Raw genomic sequence first — 18,962 nt, 5'->3', positions numbered from 1 at the left:
AGCCATGTTTCCTGGATATTGTATCTATATTCTGCTTGATATACACTGAACATTGTGTTATGTACCTTATTCCCATGTATTAATGATAGGATGTTTATACTTTCATTGATCAGCATTGAACCATATGTTATTTACTCTGTATTTTTGTAACTAAAACACTTACCTTGTAAAGCGCTCTGATACCCATAACGGTCTGGTTCGAGCTATATAAAACGTTCAAATAAATAAATAAAATGAGAACCAGACAACATAGATATGCAACACCTGAAGCGGATAACCACAACCAAGACTCGTCATCATTGACTCAAAAACAAAATAAGAGAATCCAGCAACAGCTATTGAGCAATGTCTAGCCACCAGTAACCAAAGGCAGAGATGCAATAGACACACAACAGGCACCACGTGCCATAACCAATGACCCAACTCGAAGATAACAGACCGCGGCAGCAGATAATGTACAAGATCATAACCATACCTGAGATCAATGGCCAAACACACTCACTAATGACACATTCATCAAGATTAGCCATCTTTGATCAAACAAAGAACAAGCAGCAGATACTACACAATATCATACACATGACAGCTACCAATAAGCAAACACAATGTTAGAGACATTAGCAGAAGATACTGCTCAATGACACAGTTGCAAGCTCATGGGTTAGTGGTTCCATTATGTAATCATTTCAGCACCAGGTTGCATACAAAGAAGTGACTCTGAGAGGGGTGTAGGGACAATTTAAAACTACTGAGCTCCTCTAACCTTCCAGTTACGCTCACTGTTGAAGATGTCACTCTTTGCTATATCAAGGCGGTTCCAGCTCACGGCCAGCTTGAGCTGGTAGTCCCAGTTCTCGTTGCCCTCATGATCCAAGCTTTGTGATGCTGCAAAGAAAGAGGTGGTGGAGAAGATGACATGTAAGTGACATTCTATTTTAGGTACTGACATTTGCATACAAAATTTGCACATATTCATTACATACATCTTGCCTACCAAAAAAACAGAAAACACATACTGATAAATTAACTATAAATAGGTACCATGAAATGCTGGCCAAGCATAGAGAGAGGATGTAGCAATGTGGAGGAAATCTGTCTTTTTTGCATGGTCACTCCTGTGTTTTTTCCCTTTTCAGAGCCTATTTTGCTGGTATTAGGACTCATTGCTCCATGATACTGCTATTCGGTGCCACTCTGAGGGTGCTCCAGCCATAAAATGTTACTATCCGAATCTGTTTCACCCAATTGGTTTTCCGCGAGGTCACAGGAAATTCCAAAGAACATGCATCAATGACATGGAAGTTAAATGTTATATGTGGGTTGCAGTGTGCATGTGCACAATCCACATATGCCTTTAGCAGGTAGGAAAACCTATTTTTATATATTAGAAAGCCACTCCTAAAGTGTGCCTCGTAAACCCAGAGGCCTGGGTGCCTAAAATAATTAGGCAGCACCCAGTTTGAAATAGGTGCCCTCATGGAGACTGGAGGTCCAACATATGGTTGTAGTGTCTAGGTTTAGACTAAATTCTCCAAGAACAGGATAACCAAAATTATTGTTTTACATACGACATGGGAAACTGGTAGTAAAGTGAATCAAAGCTATTTCAATCCTCAACTAATTTTTCAAAATCTCATTTAATGAAGAAATCAGAAATGTGATAACTGTGGAGCAAAAGTAACTTTATACAAATGCACTGTGTGCTGCTTGAGTAGAACCAGTCTGCCAATCATCTCACCTCCAGGAGCCAATACACATGCATGTCTGCAGTGAATGACTGTGCCTTCCAGATAACAATACCCTGTCCTTGGAACCCAAGAGGCAATGGGGTTATCAACATCTGGCCTCTTTTGGCTTTGAGATGCTAAGTAGGACAGCTCTCATTCATTCCCACATATTCCCTCTGGCAGTAACCCCAGCAGAGTGAAGAACCAGTTTGGAGAGTGAAAAAGTGGAGGGGCCTTATCTGAATAGGGGAATGCTTTTAGAGAGAGCAAGGGTTCACCAGATTCGATTTAGTTCTTGTATGAATGTTAACAGTTGTTGAGTGTGCTAACTATAATAATGAACAACTGGTTACTTCTATGAAATTTGGCAGACACTATTTGAACTAAATGTCTCCTGAGGATTTTGTGAGGCATGAGCCACCTCACTGGTTACCTTTGCAATCCTGTGAGTAAATGCTGTGCAGAATCCTCATTCCAAAACAAGTCATCCCTCAATGAACTGCACTTTGACTCAGTGAAAGAACTGACGATTACATTTATTGAATAGCCAGGCCTCTTTCTGATGGTTCGAAGATGGTCATGCATTTCTCAATCATACAAAAAGCATACAGGAAACGTGCATACCGCAGTGGGCCACCAGCACTAGGTTTTGTGCACTCCAGCGCCAAAACCCCTGTCAGTGCACTGAATGTAGCAGATATTCAGTAATCTGGTTGTTTATAGGCAAACATTAGTCTCTTCTATCCACGGGAGGAAGCTTGGACCATCAAGGATTGATGGAGCAAGGAACAGAAGCAATATTGTCTACAAGGGGGCTAGTCTAAATGTTTTGAAAAAGGTCAAGGAAGTGATTTGGAAAACTGTCTGAAAGTGTAGTGGACTATAACCCGAGCCAAGGAACTTGAGGCTCCTGTGACAAATGTCATGAGTATGTATGCAAAAATCAGTCATACCCACAGGCAGTGGCAATGTTATACTGGATGACATTGGAGTATATCACAGTTACTACCCTGCCCTGACCTGCAGTTGTGTTCTGCAAAGTCATGGAGCCGGGAATACGAGGATGCAGAGGTCGAGGTCTCTGTATTGGGGAGAAGGTCAGAAGACTTCTTTAGCAAGGACAGGTCATGAATGTTAGTGGTGTGCTTGATTGCTGATCTGTGAACGTTTTTTCAAAACCTCCAGAAAATCCTTTATCAATGGTACGGCAAGGAAAGAGTAGTCAGAAGGACTTTTTGTTGAGGCTTGGAATATATCACGTTACTACGCGTGCTATTACCACGCAGTTGGTTACACGGCGGTCGTTACAATGACCACGTTGTTACCAAGCGTGGCTTTACATCGCACTTTATTTCTACGACGTGCGCTAGGTGCCGTGCTGGACTTAGGAATAGAATAAATGACTATTCCTACTCCAGTTAGCGCAACAGAAGGGAATGTGTTGGATTTAGAATCCAACACATTCCTGGTGTTGCACGCCACCTACCGCAAGTCATTGAAACGTCTTGCGTTGTTACCTACTTGCGTGGTAATAGCAGCATTGTGAACACTGTTTCCCACTTGACGGGATATGGCAACACTATAGATGGTCTTGGTTGAGACGGACATACAATGTGTTGATCAGCTCAAGTGTGTATGTTGCATGAACTCAGGAGTCATTCTGTGAAGATAAGCGTCATGCTGGGTTGGAACAGTTGGTTCTTTAGTCTTTACGGGAGACAGTCTGCACAGCGGCCTCAAGTCTGTTCTTAAGTACATCTGAAGGAAGACCAACCTCTGTCTGAGCTGTTCTGGTGCCATTAGAATCAGTTTGGTTTTGGAATAGATTTCCTAACCAGGTCATCAAAAGAGTGTTGCCCGGAAAGTGCTTTTCTGTGTATCTGGAAGCAAAGGCTTGAAATTTCGCATTTCGAGCTATGGCAAACAAGACTTTTTAAGGAAAACCACATTTTTCAAAGATGTCAAGCAGGATGTTGTTGTTGATGACCCATTTGTGGCTTTTTACATGGTGCCTAGTTAGTACTGTTCATTACTGGCAAATGTATAGGGTTGATGGACAGGCGTTTCAACAGTAGCCGATTCAAGATTGAGTGGGCCTCCTCAGCAGGAGACCAGGGTCTGATTTCCCTCTTGACTGCTTAAGTAATGAACAGTAGTGGTATTGTTTGTCTGGATCAGAATTGTGTTTTCTCTATCAAAGACAGCAGGAAGGTCTAGAGTGTAGGATGCACTAGTCTGAGTTTTAAGTAACTGATGTGGTTGTAAGTTTTCTTCCCTAATGAGACCTTGAGCCTTCAGAAAACACAGATGGGTGTCCTAGCCTACCAAAGAAGCATATTCACCAACTGACTGGGTAGGGAAGTCTAGGAGGAAGAGAACCACTTTCAACAAGTTCTTTTGCCCCCTTTCAACATGTCCTTTGGCTTACATTACCAGCAGTGAGCCTGCTTTTCAGCCATTGTCAAGTGCAACTTGTCTTGCCATTGTAGCAGCAGCCTCATCTGGAATCTGGCATAGGAAACAAAGAAGAAAAGGGAAGCCATCTACCATAATAGATTGATATTTGCTAAGCCATAGGAAATACTTTTTTTGATTTGTGTCTGCAGTCAAAACTCGATTTGATAACAGTAGGGCTGGCTGTGATGTGATCTTGACCACGTTGACATAAAGACGTAGTCAGTTCAGAGGAGCGGTTGTGTTGTGAAAATCTTGCACACTTTTTCCGAGATGTTATCCTTCAAAAGCCAATTTTCTAGGTATGTAAATATTTTCTATTTCTTGAGATGTGCTGAATACCACTGGAGAAGGTGTACCGTGCAGACTTTGAAGCCGAACAGCAGTACCAAGAGCAGCATCATCTCCCCACCACAAGTCTTAGCTATGCCCTCTGGTTTCTGGCTACTGACATTTGGAAATGCATTCTCCCTGTTTGAGTTAAGAGAATATTTGATGAAAAGCTAGCATACAGAATTTCTCTACCGATTCAGTAGTTGACTGGCTTATAAACACTCTTTTAGGTAACTTCAATAACATCTTCATCTCTTCTGAGCAGAAGGGATCAGTTCTATGGCCCTATTCCCCTGAAGTGCAGCAGTTTCTACTTGTAATTGTTAATATCAAAATCTGTGTTTATTCTCTACAATTTCTAGCACCCATGTATTACTCATCATGCTTTGTCACTTGCTTAGATATTTGACACTGCATAGGATAGGGGGTGAAGGAATCATTGATTTGAGTCAGACTCAAATTTCCCAGCTGAGTTGGAGTGCTGAATATCTCTGCCTCTAAATGGTCTACTCTGGAACAAACTTAAGTGCTGATGTTGCAGGGCTCGATGGCATATCTCTGTAAGACTACTGTATCTTATGTGTCTCTGCCTATATTTAATCTTTTTAAATGTTCTGTTTTCGTCTAGTCAAATTGCCTTCAAAGGTCTCAGTCTCACTTTTCACCCATTGCATCTTGTCAAGTATGTGGTACACAAAGAACCACACAAAAGGACGATCCGTGCATAGTTTTCTGCTGAGCCTTGTTTCTTAGTGATGGGGTCTTCACCAGTGACCACAGCAGCAGAGTCATTCAAAGTCGTACGAGCCAGGACACTGGCAGACAGCACAGATGTTTAGGACAAGAAGACGCAAACTTTCTAAAAGCATGTCTATCATGACGCGGAGTGCTCCAGTTAAGGTAATAAGGAGCAGGAATCAATACTAATATATTAAATGCATGTGTAAGAGGTGTGGCGCCGCGGCCAGGGCAACTGACTCCGGAATCTGGGGACCACGGTTCGATCCCCGGCTCCGGTGGCAGATTAGCCCAGCACCATGTGACTCTGGGCAATAGCTTGCTTAATCTTCCCGACGGCCCCCAGCGCCTAGAGACCCTAACGGGTGATTGTGCGCTTTACAAATGTGGATATTATTATTATTATTATTAGCACATGAATCCTTCTTTCTTTTTGTTATCAGACACCACATTATTGTTCTATGTGTGTTTAGCTAATAATGGCTTCTTGTTACTTCATAAAATGTTGCCTGGTCCACCTCACACGCCTTGTGTAGGTTTGACAGTACTAAACATTGTTTATTTGTCTCACATTTCATAATGAATATGTGGTGAGTTCTGAGGTAAAGACACCCAGCAAAGAGGTTGCAGAATCATTATCATATACAAGTGTTTGGGTCTATATACATGCCAGTTTACAATAATGGATGGTGATGAATCATTGATTCCGATAAATAATTAAAGATTAAGGTGTGTGAGGAGGATTAGGACACAATTTATGAAGTAATAATAAGCCATTATTGGCTAAGCAGACACAGAACAATAACGTGGTCTCTGATAACAAAAAGAAAGAAGGATTCATGGTGTAGGGGTACACATGCATAAAAAAACTTTCTAACTTTCCCTACAATCCGATTCGCCCTCTCAGATCTACCGGAACCTATTTGATCAAGATCTCTAAAGTTAAAAAAGCTAGGCTGGGAGCTCACTCCTTCAGTTCTCTGGCCTCCAGGAACTGGAATGCACTCCCTTCTCTTCCTCCGTGCTGAACCATTGGAATTGCTTTTCTGGGTGAAACTAAAAAGCTGGCTCTTCCGAGCATAGGTTCCCTTTGTCTCTTGCTCCTTCCTTCTTTCACCTGACGAGTCTGTGCCTCAGCTTCAGGGAGACACCAGTGGGTGCAACTGCGCTTTACAAGCTCGCCTATTATTATAAATGTGGCATTTTCAGAATTGTGACTTAAAATCCGACTTCACCATTAAATAGGGTTTTGAATTACACTTCATTTGAGGTGCAAACACTATATCTCTAACTGCTCCCGGACCAAATTAAAAGGTATCACTTATTAAACGCAATAAGGCAATCCAGTGTTAGTAAGAGGGAGAGATGGGCCTTACAGGAGTGAAAAACGACTTTGGGAGTTTTCACTGCCTGGGCATGTTACTCTTGGTAAGTTACATTTTAGGTTTAAATCCCTTTTATTGATTTCAAACAAAGAAATATAGAGAAACACAAGTTTCTTCCCAATAGCCATCGGCTGGTGAGAATTAATATAAGCCAAGGATAAATGAACGAACCGGAGTAGGGGTGGGGGGTTGTAACTTGGGGAAGACAGAGGTGTCAGAGAGAGTAGAGGGGAGGGGGAGATAGCTTTACAAATCTAGCAGCCTAAATAGATAACATCAGTAATGGTGGGGAGATTGTAAGAGTGCTCATGTGTACTTTTCATCATCCTGGTGGGTCTCCGTGGTTGTGAGTTATAGTTTATGTAGGTGTGCCGGACAGAAACAATAGGAAAGTTCTGGAAAGGAACCAGATGCATGGGCCCCATGTCTTGTGAAATTAGATGAGTTTGTGGCCACTCACTGCTGAAAGTTTTTCCATGCCGAGTAAGTCCCATAGCTTTCACAGCCAGTTGGTGTGCAATGGTACAGTCTCTGTGCCACACTTGGCCAGGAGGACTTGCTTAGCTTCATTGAGTGCTAGGGTTATCGCTTTCCCTAGTCAAGGCATCAAAGTCCTACTTTTTTAATACAAGGTACCCTGCCCTACGAGCCTTCCAGGGCCTACCCTAGAGGTGACCTATAAGTATTACCAAGGAAGATGTAGGTCTGGCAAATAGGTCTATTTTGCCAGGTCTAAATGACAGTTTAAAACTCTACTACAGGCTGCAGCGCCAGGCCTGAGCCATGTTTAAAAGGCTACTTTAGTGAGTGGCACAATGAGTGCTGCCGCCCACTAGTAACGTATAATTTACACTCCTAGGTACATGTATTATCATTAGCTAAGGACTTACAAGTACATTAAATGTGCCAATTAGGTGTAGGCCAATCTTACCATGTTTGAAGGAGAGAGCAGAAGCAATTTCGCACTGGTTGGCAATGGTAAAAGGCAGTCCCAAAAGTCTACAAAACAGGGTTCAGCACCAGAAGGGAGTGAAGACAAAAGGCCTGCGGTTACCCTGCTGCGAGGGCCAGGTCCAACACCTGCATTTACTCTAGTTTGTTTGTGGAACAATATTGACTTAGTTGTGACCTTTAGAGGGGGTTATGTGAGAAGCAAAGGCTTCCTGGAATGAATAGATATTGTTAGGTTGCAGTGATATGGTTTAAAAAGAGAGATAAAGACAAGCATGAGATTTAGAGTAGACTATGTACATTTGAGGCATGCATAAATTAGAAGGGAAGGTGGTACTGTCAAAATAAATAAGGGATTGGAAACATTTAAGGTCAATTCTTCATGCAGGATTTTAAGGAATATAGCAGGTAGAGATTATTTGCAAGGGCATGCAATCTGTGGATGTTAACCTGTACAGAGAAACCATTTTACATTCTGCTTTAAAAAGGAATGTAGCTGTTGCATTCTTTTTAAAGACCCATAACCATCTAAGAGATGTATTTTCTGTTAAATGTCATTGAACATATGTAGTGTGGCAGTGAAGCCTTTGCTCACCTTTCAGGAGGGCCTGGAGAATAGCCACATCCACGTCCTGTGCACCATCCTTGTTCTCCCTGAAGACGGTGAGCAGCTGGCTCATGCGCACAATGTCTTGGATCTGGAAAATAATGTGAAATTCTCAGGAGGGTAGTGATTAATTGTTGGGGTAATCCATAATAAGCACACTTCACAGACTGAGATAACCAACCAGGAATTATAGGATGGTTTTAAAGGAGTGTTTTTTTAATGAAGAAACATCCTACTCACATCATACCAGAGGTACAAAAAATATGTCAGAGCTCACGGTCTCCCCGCTTCCACATTTTTACATAAGGGATGGTGGCACAGATGAAGGGCCCTTCCCACCTTTCTAAAGCATCAAGGTGTCCAACCATCATTTAAATGCTGAGGTGAGTGTTAGTGTGATGCTGTGGCTGGTGAGCAAAATATAATATATCATGGCATGTCAGAGAGGGCCCGATTCAAAGAATCAACTTAAGACAAAATCCTAAACTTACTACTTTTGGTATTCACAGAAGGCATTTAGTAGTAGTAAAGTTAGGATTTTGTCTTAAGTTTGACTTAAGACAAAAGTTAAAACAGACTTAAGACAGACTTAAGACAGACTTAAGACAAACTTAAGACAGACTTAAGACAGACTTAAGTTAGGATTTTGTTTGTCTGTCTTAAGTTTCTCTTAAGTTTGTCTTAAGTCAAACTTAGGACAAAATCCTAACTTTACTACTACTAAATGCCTTGTGTGAATACCAAAAGTAGTACGTTTAGGATTCTGTCTTAAGTTAGTTCTGTGAATCGGCCCCAATGTAACCAAATATTTTCAGGCAGCAAGAATCAGGGTGGTACATGAGGAACAGGTCCTGAGAGTGCCACAGACCTGGAGCTGATCACAGTCAGGGTGTTTCACCCTGGAAAGTGCCCTACAGCAATATGGTGGGATGTTGTATTATATTTCAACATTTATATAGCACTTACTACTCTGATGTGGGGTCCTGAAGCGCTTGCCTACATGGTAGAATGCTACATCATGTAGGGGGCGTGGTTGGAAGTTTGTTCTTCTTCTTTTGAGCCTGTGTGGAAGTGCTTTCATTTCGTGCATGAGGACTATAAAGTTTGATTATCTTGTTATGGGATTCAGCATTTAGAATTGTGATGGATGAAGAAATGTGAGAGACAAGCGTCTAGTTTATGGTTTATAGTAAACTGGCAGCTTTAAATATCTCTGCAGATCCCTTAACCCGTTCCATGCACGCGTCGGCCAACTACCTTTTGGGTGCTGCGCACAACCAACGGCTGACGCAGCCCCGCCCAATGCGTAGAACGCCCGCACCCGCCGCGGTAAACGGGTTAATGGTATTTCTTAGCTGGTTACTGTACTGGTATGTCCATTCTGAGGTATTTTGTTTACGGTTTTAGACCCTGAGCAGGCATAGGTTAAAAAGGAAAAATGATAATGCGATCTCCTGGAATGGACTTTGTTTATCATTTCACACAAAGTGGTTCAGTACTGTAACTTATGGCCCCACTTGTCCTATCTTAGTTAGGAAACCATTGCATTAGGTCATAAAAAGATATTTGACAAAACAGCAGTGTTTTGGGCCACAGCTAGGTGTATAGGTGGCACCATACCCTTGACCAATGTGTGACTACAGAGTAGGTGCTCCCCACACTGAACCACAAAGCCTTTAATTTAGTAAAGCAAGGGTTTACGTGCAATCAGATTCTGATTGGGAAAGTTTCTCCTTTCTTGCATGGACTGATGAAATAGTATAGCTAGAGAGTTCTATTTCCCTGATAAAGACCTTTGACCATAGTTTGGCATAAAATATAGGTCGACACATGTTGGTAGTCTGCATATTTTGACCAGTCGGATGAATCATTATATTTCATTTATTGGCCACACTTTTTGTTTTTTAATCAGTACCAATAATAAATGGAGTTCCTTGGGAATACCCCTAGGTATTTTTTATTTTTAGGACTTCACCTGGACCAGTGCAATTTTCCTAAATTAAATATATAAGAACTCCCAGGTCTATGGACTTTCGTTGAGTCCACCAGAGAGGCATTGTCCTACCGCAGTATGAGAGTTCAACCATGATGAAGCATGCCACGATATGTTGTGGGTGAGACAAACTCTCAAATCTTTTTTTACGACCCTACGCAACAGTTTCCTAACCGAGATAGGGCAAGTTGGTCCAAAAGTTTCAGTATTCAAGTAATTTGTGTGATAAGAATGTAGACAAAAGTAGGACATACTTGAGTGCATACCTCTTTACTCTCCTGTGTGGATTGATATGGACTGTGTTAATACCATCCTCTATCTAATTTGTGGGGCCCTGGGGACCTTGTGTTTTAGAAACCTTGCTCTGATGTGCCCCAGGGACACCTGGGAACTGGTTTCCACCACACTTTCCCTGTCTATTCACCATCAGGTTTTATTTTCCAGACCTTTCCATAAGAACAAAAAACAAATTCCCTGAGTTGGGAGTACACCTTATTTATTGTTGATAACACATGCTGCTGTTGACCTTGGGACATCTCTGGCAAACTCGATGGTAGGGAGAGGTCAATACCTTGTATCCAATATATTGCTTGACTCTAATATTGCGCTACTACATCGCCTACTGCTAGTCTGCAAGGTAAGTAAAAAACTACTATAATTAAATCACCAGGTGAGCATATATGGAGTTAAGACAAGTAATCAGCATAGCTTGTGATACAATAGATGTGATGTTATTGTGGGACAATAGAGTCACGTATACCATCCCTACAAAAGTGCTCTATGGGGGGATTTAGGTTGCCTGAACTAAATCATGCATCCAGCTCTCTACTAGGCCTCACCCTGAGTGACAGAACTAAAGTATGCACTAGTCCTTACACTGAGTGACTGAAATAAAGCATGCATCCAGGTATCACCTTGGCCTCAAAGAGTAAAAGAACTAAATTGTGTATCTGGTTCTTTACTAGGCCTCACTAGACGGATCTAAAGCATGCATACAGCTCTCGTACTAGGCTTCACACTGAGTGAGTGAGTGCTCATGCAACTTGGTTTGTGCTACATTTTGAGTGATGAAACTAAAACATGCAGCACTCTTTGAATAACTTTGCTTTGAGGGATGGACCTAGTGTGCATCCAGGTGCAGAGGGAGTCTCACCTTCTTAGTCCACTCGATTATCTTATTTTCGCTGAAGGAATCAAAGGTATCCTGAAAAAGACTGCGCAGCTTCTCCTTGATCAAAGCGATTGTGATTTTTGAAGGGTTCATATCAGCCACCTGAGCTATGACGTCAGCAACACGTCCAGAGCCCTCCACAATCACACACGGCGTGTTGTTCATCATCGAGCTGTGAATAGTCTGAAAAGAAGCAAAATGTGGCTATTAGGAAGTTATACACTGCAACGTGTACACAAGCCCCAAGCAACAGACATGGTTTCAGCACTTATTCTAGAACCCGAAGCCTATCATTACCAAACAGCAGAGGAAGGGCTCCCCCATTTCATCACACAAGTGCCTCGCTGCATTCCCATTCCCTGCTGCTCTAATCTCTGCTCTTCCAGGCTATGACTAACCTCCCAGTGATCTTGTTACTTCATAGTTTACCACCTATTGTGTATCCATATCAGTTTCTTCGTGGTCTACCACCTAGTGTGTACCAACACCAGTTTCTTCATAGTCTACCTCCTAGTGTCTACCGGCACCAGTTTCTTCATAGTCTACCAACTAGTGTGTACCAACACCAGTTTCTTCATAGTCTACCATCTAGTGTGTATCCACACCAGTTTCTTCATAGCCTACCAGCTAGTGTGTACCAACACCAGTTTCTTCATAGTCTGCCATCTAGTGTGTACCAACACCAGTTTATAATTAATCTACCACCTAGTGTGTACCAACATCAGTTTATACATATTCTACCACCTAGTGTGTACCAACATCAGTTTATACATAGTCTACCACCTAGTATGTATCCACACCAGTTGCTTCATAGTCTACCACCTAGTGTGTACCAACTTCAGTTTATACATAGTCTACCACCTAGTATGTATCCACACCAGTTTCTTCATAGTCTACCACCTAGTGTGTACCAACACCAGTTTATACATAGTCTACCACCTAGTATGTATCCACACCAGTTTCTTCATAGTCTACCACCTAGTGTGTTCCAACATCAGTTTATAGATAGTCTACCACCGAGTATGTATCCACACCAGTTTCTTCATAGTCTACCACCTAGTATTTATCCACACCAGTTTCTTCATAGTCTACCACCTAGTACGTACCAACATCAGTTTATACATAGTCTACCACCTAGTGTGTATCCAAACTAGTTTCTTCATAGTCTACCACCTAGTGTGTACCAACACCAGTTTATACATAATCTACCACCTAGTGTGTACCAACATCAGTTTATACATAGTCTACCACCTAGTATGTATCCACGCCAGTTTCTTCATATTCTACCACCTAGTGTGTACCAACATCAGTTTATAAATAGTCTACCACCTAGTCTTCATAGTCTACCATCTAGTGTGTATCCACACCAGTTTCTTCATAGTCTACCATCTTGTGTGTATCCACACCATTTTCTTCATAGTCCCTCACCTAGTGTGTACCATTTTCTTCATAGTCTACCACCTAGTGTCTACCGACACCAGTTTCTTCGTAGTCTACCACCTAGTGTGTACCAACACCAGTTTATACATAATCTACCACCTAGTGGTTACCAGCAGCAGTTTCTTCATAGTCTACCACCTAGTGTGTACTGAACCCGGTTTCTTCATCGTCTACCACCTATTGTGTATCCACACCAGTTTCTTCATAGTGTACTATCTATTGTGCACCAACACCAGTTTCTTCATCGTCTACCACCTAGTGTGTATCCACACCAGTTTCTTCATCGTCTACCACCTAGTGTGTATCCACACCAGTTTCTTCATAGTCTACCACCTAGTGTGTATTGAACCCGGTTTCTTCATCGTCTACCACCTAGTGTGTATTCACACCAGTTTTTTCATAGTCTACCATCTTGTGTGTACCAACACCAGTTTCTTCATAGTCTACCACCTAGTGTTCACCGACACCAGTTTCACTTTTTATTTACCTGCTTTTCCCTTTTTTTTACCTTCCTTCAACAGAATGTCTGCACAGAGACTACTTACTATTGAGGACTAATTCCTCTTCTAAGGAAGTTAGAAGAGACTGATTTGGAGTTTCTCCAATCTCAATTTGCGCAAGTTATCAACACATTCTCCTTGGTCTTATCTCTTGACTAATTTATACGATGAGCGACAAATTAATGAGATATTCTTTACAATAATTAACTCCTCATCATACACACCACTCTCAAACTGCTGGTGATCCATCAACTGATGCTGCCCTAATTAGGTGGAACTCTTTACCAATTCTCCAGCATCACTGTTTTTTTTCTTCTTTTTTTGTCTCTAAGTACTTGTGGTGTACAATTGACCAGTTAGATCTCAGTACCCATTAGCTATGATACCATTAGTAGCTTCCCATAACTTGGATAATGATAGACTATATATTAAATTACATACCTCGCTTAATTTATAATGTTCAAAAGTGTACTGTGTAGAGAAGTCAAACTAGTATAGTGAATGACTGTACAAAATCAATTATCAACATCCAAATATGAGTACATACATCTGTGAATAAAATAGTATGGTGATAACGCTACATTTTCTGTGGCCATATGTCACAGTAAATTGTAGTTCATTAGGTATTGAACATATGTTTTTAATTTCATTTTTGTCCACATGATTTTAAGGTTAAACCTTCGCACTGTTCTGATCTACATCACTGAAGAAGCTCCATGAGTAGGAACAACACTAGGCCGGTGTGAATTTTAAATTACACTGGCATCATTCACACACATTTGGGAAGATTGTTTTACTTTCCATGTGAAATTCTTAAAATGATACCATTAGACCACACAATTACATACCGTTTGGAGTATAATTTGTGCAATAATGTACAAGCAGATTATGCAAACTTCACACACCCCTAAGAGAAAAGTGTAGCCTATTTATTTTGTATGTAAAAAAATACTTTGGGCAATGGGAATAAGAGATATTTTTATGAAAATAACCATGTTCATGGTTAAATTGCATAAAGACTTTTTGATTTCTAACAATATTTAAGACTATGAATGGAAGATCGTTTCTCTTGGACTCCTCCCATAGGCAGCCTTTGGGTTCAGTTGAATATGCTTCATTGAAGTGCCTCCTGGACTAAAGGTTTATTATTGGCTCACAGGCTCCATGGTGGCTGGCTCGCGGAGTTGGGCTTGGTTTGCTAATGTACACATGCTAGACCAGAGAAGGCGGCATAGATTCCACGGTCCTCTCTGTAATCTGGTCAAACACCAGATAGTACATTATGGTCTGAAGCACTGAGCACTGCAATAGTTAGCTTTGTTGAATGCCAAGAGTGCTGAGTTATGATGATTACACTAAGCGCATGTAGACACCTCGCATTGCAAACTGGCAGGTTATCAAGATGGAACAAGGAGCTGTTAAGAGGCTAATCTGCATACTAGATGGAGCAGCATATCTTCAAATATGACAATGCTTGCACAAGACAGAGGTGATGAATGTGGCAGAGCTTTTAAGTGTGTATGTCCTGGTGCATGTAATATGTGCCTGACTGCATGCAGCATGTGTTAATATACCATGTTTTTTTCATTCACATGCTGTACATACGAGGTGCAAGAGAAGGAGAGATATTAGAATTAGATTTAGAAAGCAAACAAACTTGTTTTATTCTTCCAGCTAATACATGTGTGCTTGGATTGCAATGTTTCCATATAAGTCACACTAACAAGACAAGGAAGGACATTTTCCTTTCTCTGGAGCAAACATGTGGGCCTATTCTCAAACTGTACTTTGTAGTACGTTTAGGAGAACTACAGTAGTACTACTTACTTACTACAAAATGGTTTTCACAATTCATCTGCCAGAGTCCGCAACCCTCTTCTTTCCTTTCTATGTGGAGGCCTTTGCTGAGTGTACAGAGATCTCCGTACATGTAGGTATACCTTTTAGCAGTAAATTTGGAAGGAACATATGGGGTAGCTAAGCAACAGAGAATACTTACTAATAAATGGGAAGGTATTAGGGAAGGGTAAGACGGGGCTTTAGAAGAGGTAAGTGGAGGTTTAGGGAAATAGATGCAAATACAAACACCTACCCATAAAATAGTGATACCATTGCCATTCACAAACTGCACTTCTAAAGTCACTACAACCAAAAAGGCTGCATAAAAGCGCTGTATGTGCTCAAGCTCAGCCGTGGAATAAGTCCACCACCACACATGACCACACAGGTATTGCAAAACATACAGAAAAAAATAGTGACAGGGGGCCTGATTCACAAAAGTAATCTGAGACAAAATCCTAACTTTACGACTTTCAGCATTCACACAAGGCATTTAGGAGTAGTAAAATTAGAAATCCTAATATATATGCGTGTGAGTGTATGTGTGTATATATATTACCTACTGGCGGTCACCAGTAGGTAGTTATACGTAGGAGCTAGTTTATGTAGTAAAAGCGTTATTTCTTTTGCCAATATCTTTGGCGTCATTCAGCAAATCTATGCAAAATTTTCTAAACTAATGGGGCGGTCAGGTCAGCTGCTGTGTTGAAAGTTTTGGGGTGATTCATCAAGCGGTGGCCGAGAAAAAAGGGGGGTCCCAAAACGCATTTTCTCCATTTTAATTTCCATAGGAAACTTTAGAGACAGCTACAGCTCGAACTGCTGATCGGAATTACACCAAATTTGACAAAAAGGAAGCTCTTGGAAAAGGAAGCTCTTGGTCCAGAGTCCACTCTTTTTGTTAAATGGTGTAAATATGTTTAGTAGTTCCTGAGAAATATAAACATTTCTCAGATAAACAACTGTGGCCGCGGAGGATCCGCAAATCCTCCCGACCTTGAGACTGTAATCTGATTGGCTACAAACACTTCGAACTAGGAAGTGTTGGCAGCCATCTTGTCACTCGGGCACTCTGACACCCACTCACAGACCCACTCAGACACTTACACACTCATTCAGATACCCTCTTAGACACCCACGCACCCATTTACAGACCGGCTCAGACACTCACGCACTCACTCACACACCCATTGAAACACTTATGCAATAACTCCCAGACCCACTCACATACCCGCTGAAAGACCCACTGAGACACTCTCACATCCACTCACAGACACATTGAGACACTCATGCACTCACTCACACACTCATCATCAGGTTACAGTGGGGAAATAATATTTTTTTAAACCTTATAAATTCACAGAAAAAAACAAAAGGTTACAGAAGTGTTATAACTAGGGAATAATATTCAAAAATTGTAGAAACTCACAAAAAAAACCTAAAGGTTACCAGGACATTATAGTTAGGAAATATAATTAAAAACAACTTAGAAATTCACTTAAAAAAACAAAGGTCACATGGCGTTGGTACTTTGGAAGTAGAATTAAGAAAACCTTAGAAATTCACGGAAAAAAACTAAGGTTACAAGGATGTTATAGTCAGGCTCATATTTCAATCATATAAAACCATTGAAATTTAGCAGTTATAGTTATTCGAGCTAACTATAAATTATGTCCCCCCAATGCACTGCTTGTGACCTCACATATTACATCAACCATCACCCATGATATGGTCAGTGATATCACATGGTGACCTGGTGCGCTGCCCTCACCACTAAAGTAGTAAACATGATCTTAAGTCTTCAAGCTGGGTTTGAGGCTAAGATATAGCGTTATACTGTTTGTTAAATGTGTAGAAAGGACAAAGGGATTTTAACAAAATCTTTAAAGTTAGGGAAAAGTAATTCAGTTAATTTATGTATTTCAAAAAGTTTTTCGTAGAGTGATCTACAGTGTAATTTTATTTAGTCATATATAAAAAAACAAATCTGGAAGTGCTGCAGTACCTTCTAGGTACTTTTGCAATAATACAGCGGTACTCCGCAAACCTTTTTTTAATATATAAATTAATGTGCCTCATAACTTTTAAACTACTGAACTAATTTTGATCTACCGATAAATGGCCCCCTCTATACTTTAATGTATATTCCTTCCAATTTTTAAGAAAATGCTTCTGAATGTTTTGCCGTAACAGCTGTCTATTAGGGATATGGAAAATGCATTAGTGGGAAAACCTGTTTTGGCACCGCCCTTTTTTCTTTTGCACCCTCTTATCTAATCACCACAAAAGTTTGCATCAGCAGCCAATGTGGAAAAAGCAATAGGTCTGCAAGGCTTCGTGGAGATTCGGTAAATTGTGGCAAAGTTATTAGCAAGCAAAGATCCAAGTGATTCCTATACCTGGCAACCCTAACTATAGCTACAAAGCGGTTACCATCACCTTCTAATATATGTATATAAATATTAGAGATTATCTGACAGGTCTATCTGACTAATAACACTCTCTTATATTTTGAGTAACTCAGTGGAGGTCGGTGAGAAACACCTGCCAATTCTTCTATTCTTTAAAAATGCTGTTTCCAATTTTTTCTGGAGCTTAGGATCTACAGGATAAAAAGGAGCCAGAGTTTAGGATCTATGCCAATGATCTGTATCCTCATGGATGAAGGTTTGATTAAGTTCTGAAGTTTGTGTGATTTCCAGATACATATTCCTGTACAAGATCCAGTTGAGTGTGCAAATTATGGGTGCCCCTTAATACCTACAAAAGATAGCCATATCTACCCTCCAGGTAGTGCAACACACCCACTAAACATACTCTCCCTACAAAACAATGTGTGGCATGGATTATCTTTAGTCTTTGGTCATTTATGGGGTTAATGTGGTACCTTAACAGCCTAGAATCCAGGCAGCTGGGGCACCAAGAACTGTGGTTAAGTCAAAGGGGACACCACTAATGGAACACCACAAAAAGTTATCATACACACACAGGACAGGAACCACCCTCTTGCTATGCTCTGATTATAACTATAAGGGATAGAGAACGGACTACCACATAACGTGAAACCATGACCCAACACCATGCCACAGCTTTGTTCTTCAAAGAGGTGTTACCAGAAGATCGATGTCCTGACTGGCGTTCCCTTCCTTTAAGACTGCATTATCTTTGCATATCATTGTTTTGCACCCACCACTTCCCTGCGATACTTACATCAAGGGAGCCTGGTCCACCCTCCAACACTACGCACACAATGGGGATCTTGATAGCTGCCCCTAGTACATAAAAACTATTTGTTACAATATGAAACAAGCAGGCAGTCATACAATAAAAACACATTGTTACAGTATGAAACATACAGCTTGCCCATACAAGAAACACATTATTTCAGTATGAAACACAAACCAGTCTTACAACAGAAAAAAAACATTGGTAGTGAGCAAAACACACAGCTACTTGTAAATCAGAAAATCAAATTGTTAAGAGCATAAGACGCAATGTCACCACTGCAACAGAACAATACATTATTGAAGTATTAAATGCAAAGCCACTCCTAAAAATTGTTTTATGGAATAAATCCCAATCCATCACAACAACACAAAATTTCAAAATTATATGAAACACATTCAGTATGAAACGCAAACCCACCTGAACCACGGCGCATTTAGAATTTTAGGTGGTTTCCAGGATTGTAGCGCCACTGTAGTGTCTTGACACAGATATGATAAACACACATCTTCCAACCCCTGGACAGAGTTCCAAGAATGCACCGACATCAGGGCATAGCACACTCTGCCAGCCATCTAGAGACAGGTGCAGTGACCTAC

The 18,962-nt window shown here is 40.9% G+C and overlaps 1 protein-coding gene across 1 annotated transcript in view; it reads right to left on the bottom strand.

The window, feature by feature from the left end:
* LOC144773615 (transient receptor potential cation channel subfamily M member 2-like) overlaps positions 1-18,962 on the bottom strand; it is a 531,293-nt gene that overhangs the window by 374,099 nt on the left and 138,232 nt on the right. Inside the window, exons 8-11 of the mRNA XM_078658758.1 lie at positions 18,349-18,410; positions 11,342-11,542; positions 8,184-8,286; positions 764-885 (exon numbers count right to left, since the gene is read on the bottom strand). Of these exons, the coding sequence (XP_078514884.1) occupies positions 764-885; positions 8,184-8,286; positions 11,342-11,542; positions 18,349-18,410 (488 nt within the window). The remainder of the gene's footprint in view (positions 1-763; positions 886-8,183; positions 8,287-11,341; positions 11,543-18,348; positions 18,411-18,962) is intronic.

The sequence above is a fragment of the Lissotriton helveticus genome, chromosome 8 (genome assembly GCF_964261635.1).
Source record: "Lissotriton helveticus chromosome 8, aLisHel1.1, whole genome shotgun sequence".
Taxonomy (NCBI): Eukaryota; Metazoa; Chordata; class Amphibia; order Caudata; family Salamandridae; genus Lissotriton; species Lissotriton helveticus.
This window is presented reverse-complemented; position numbering and strand designations above follow the sequence as displayed.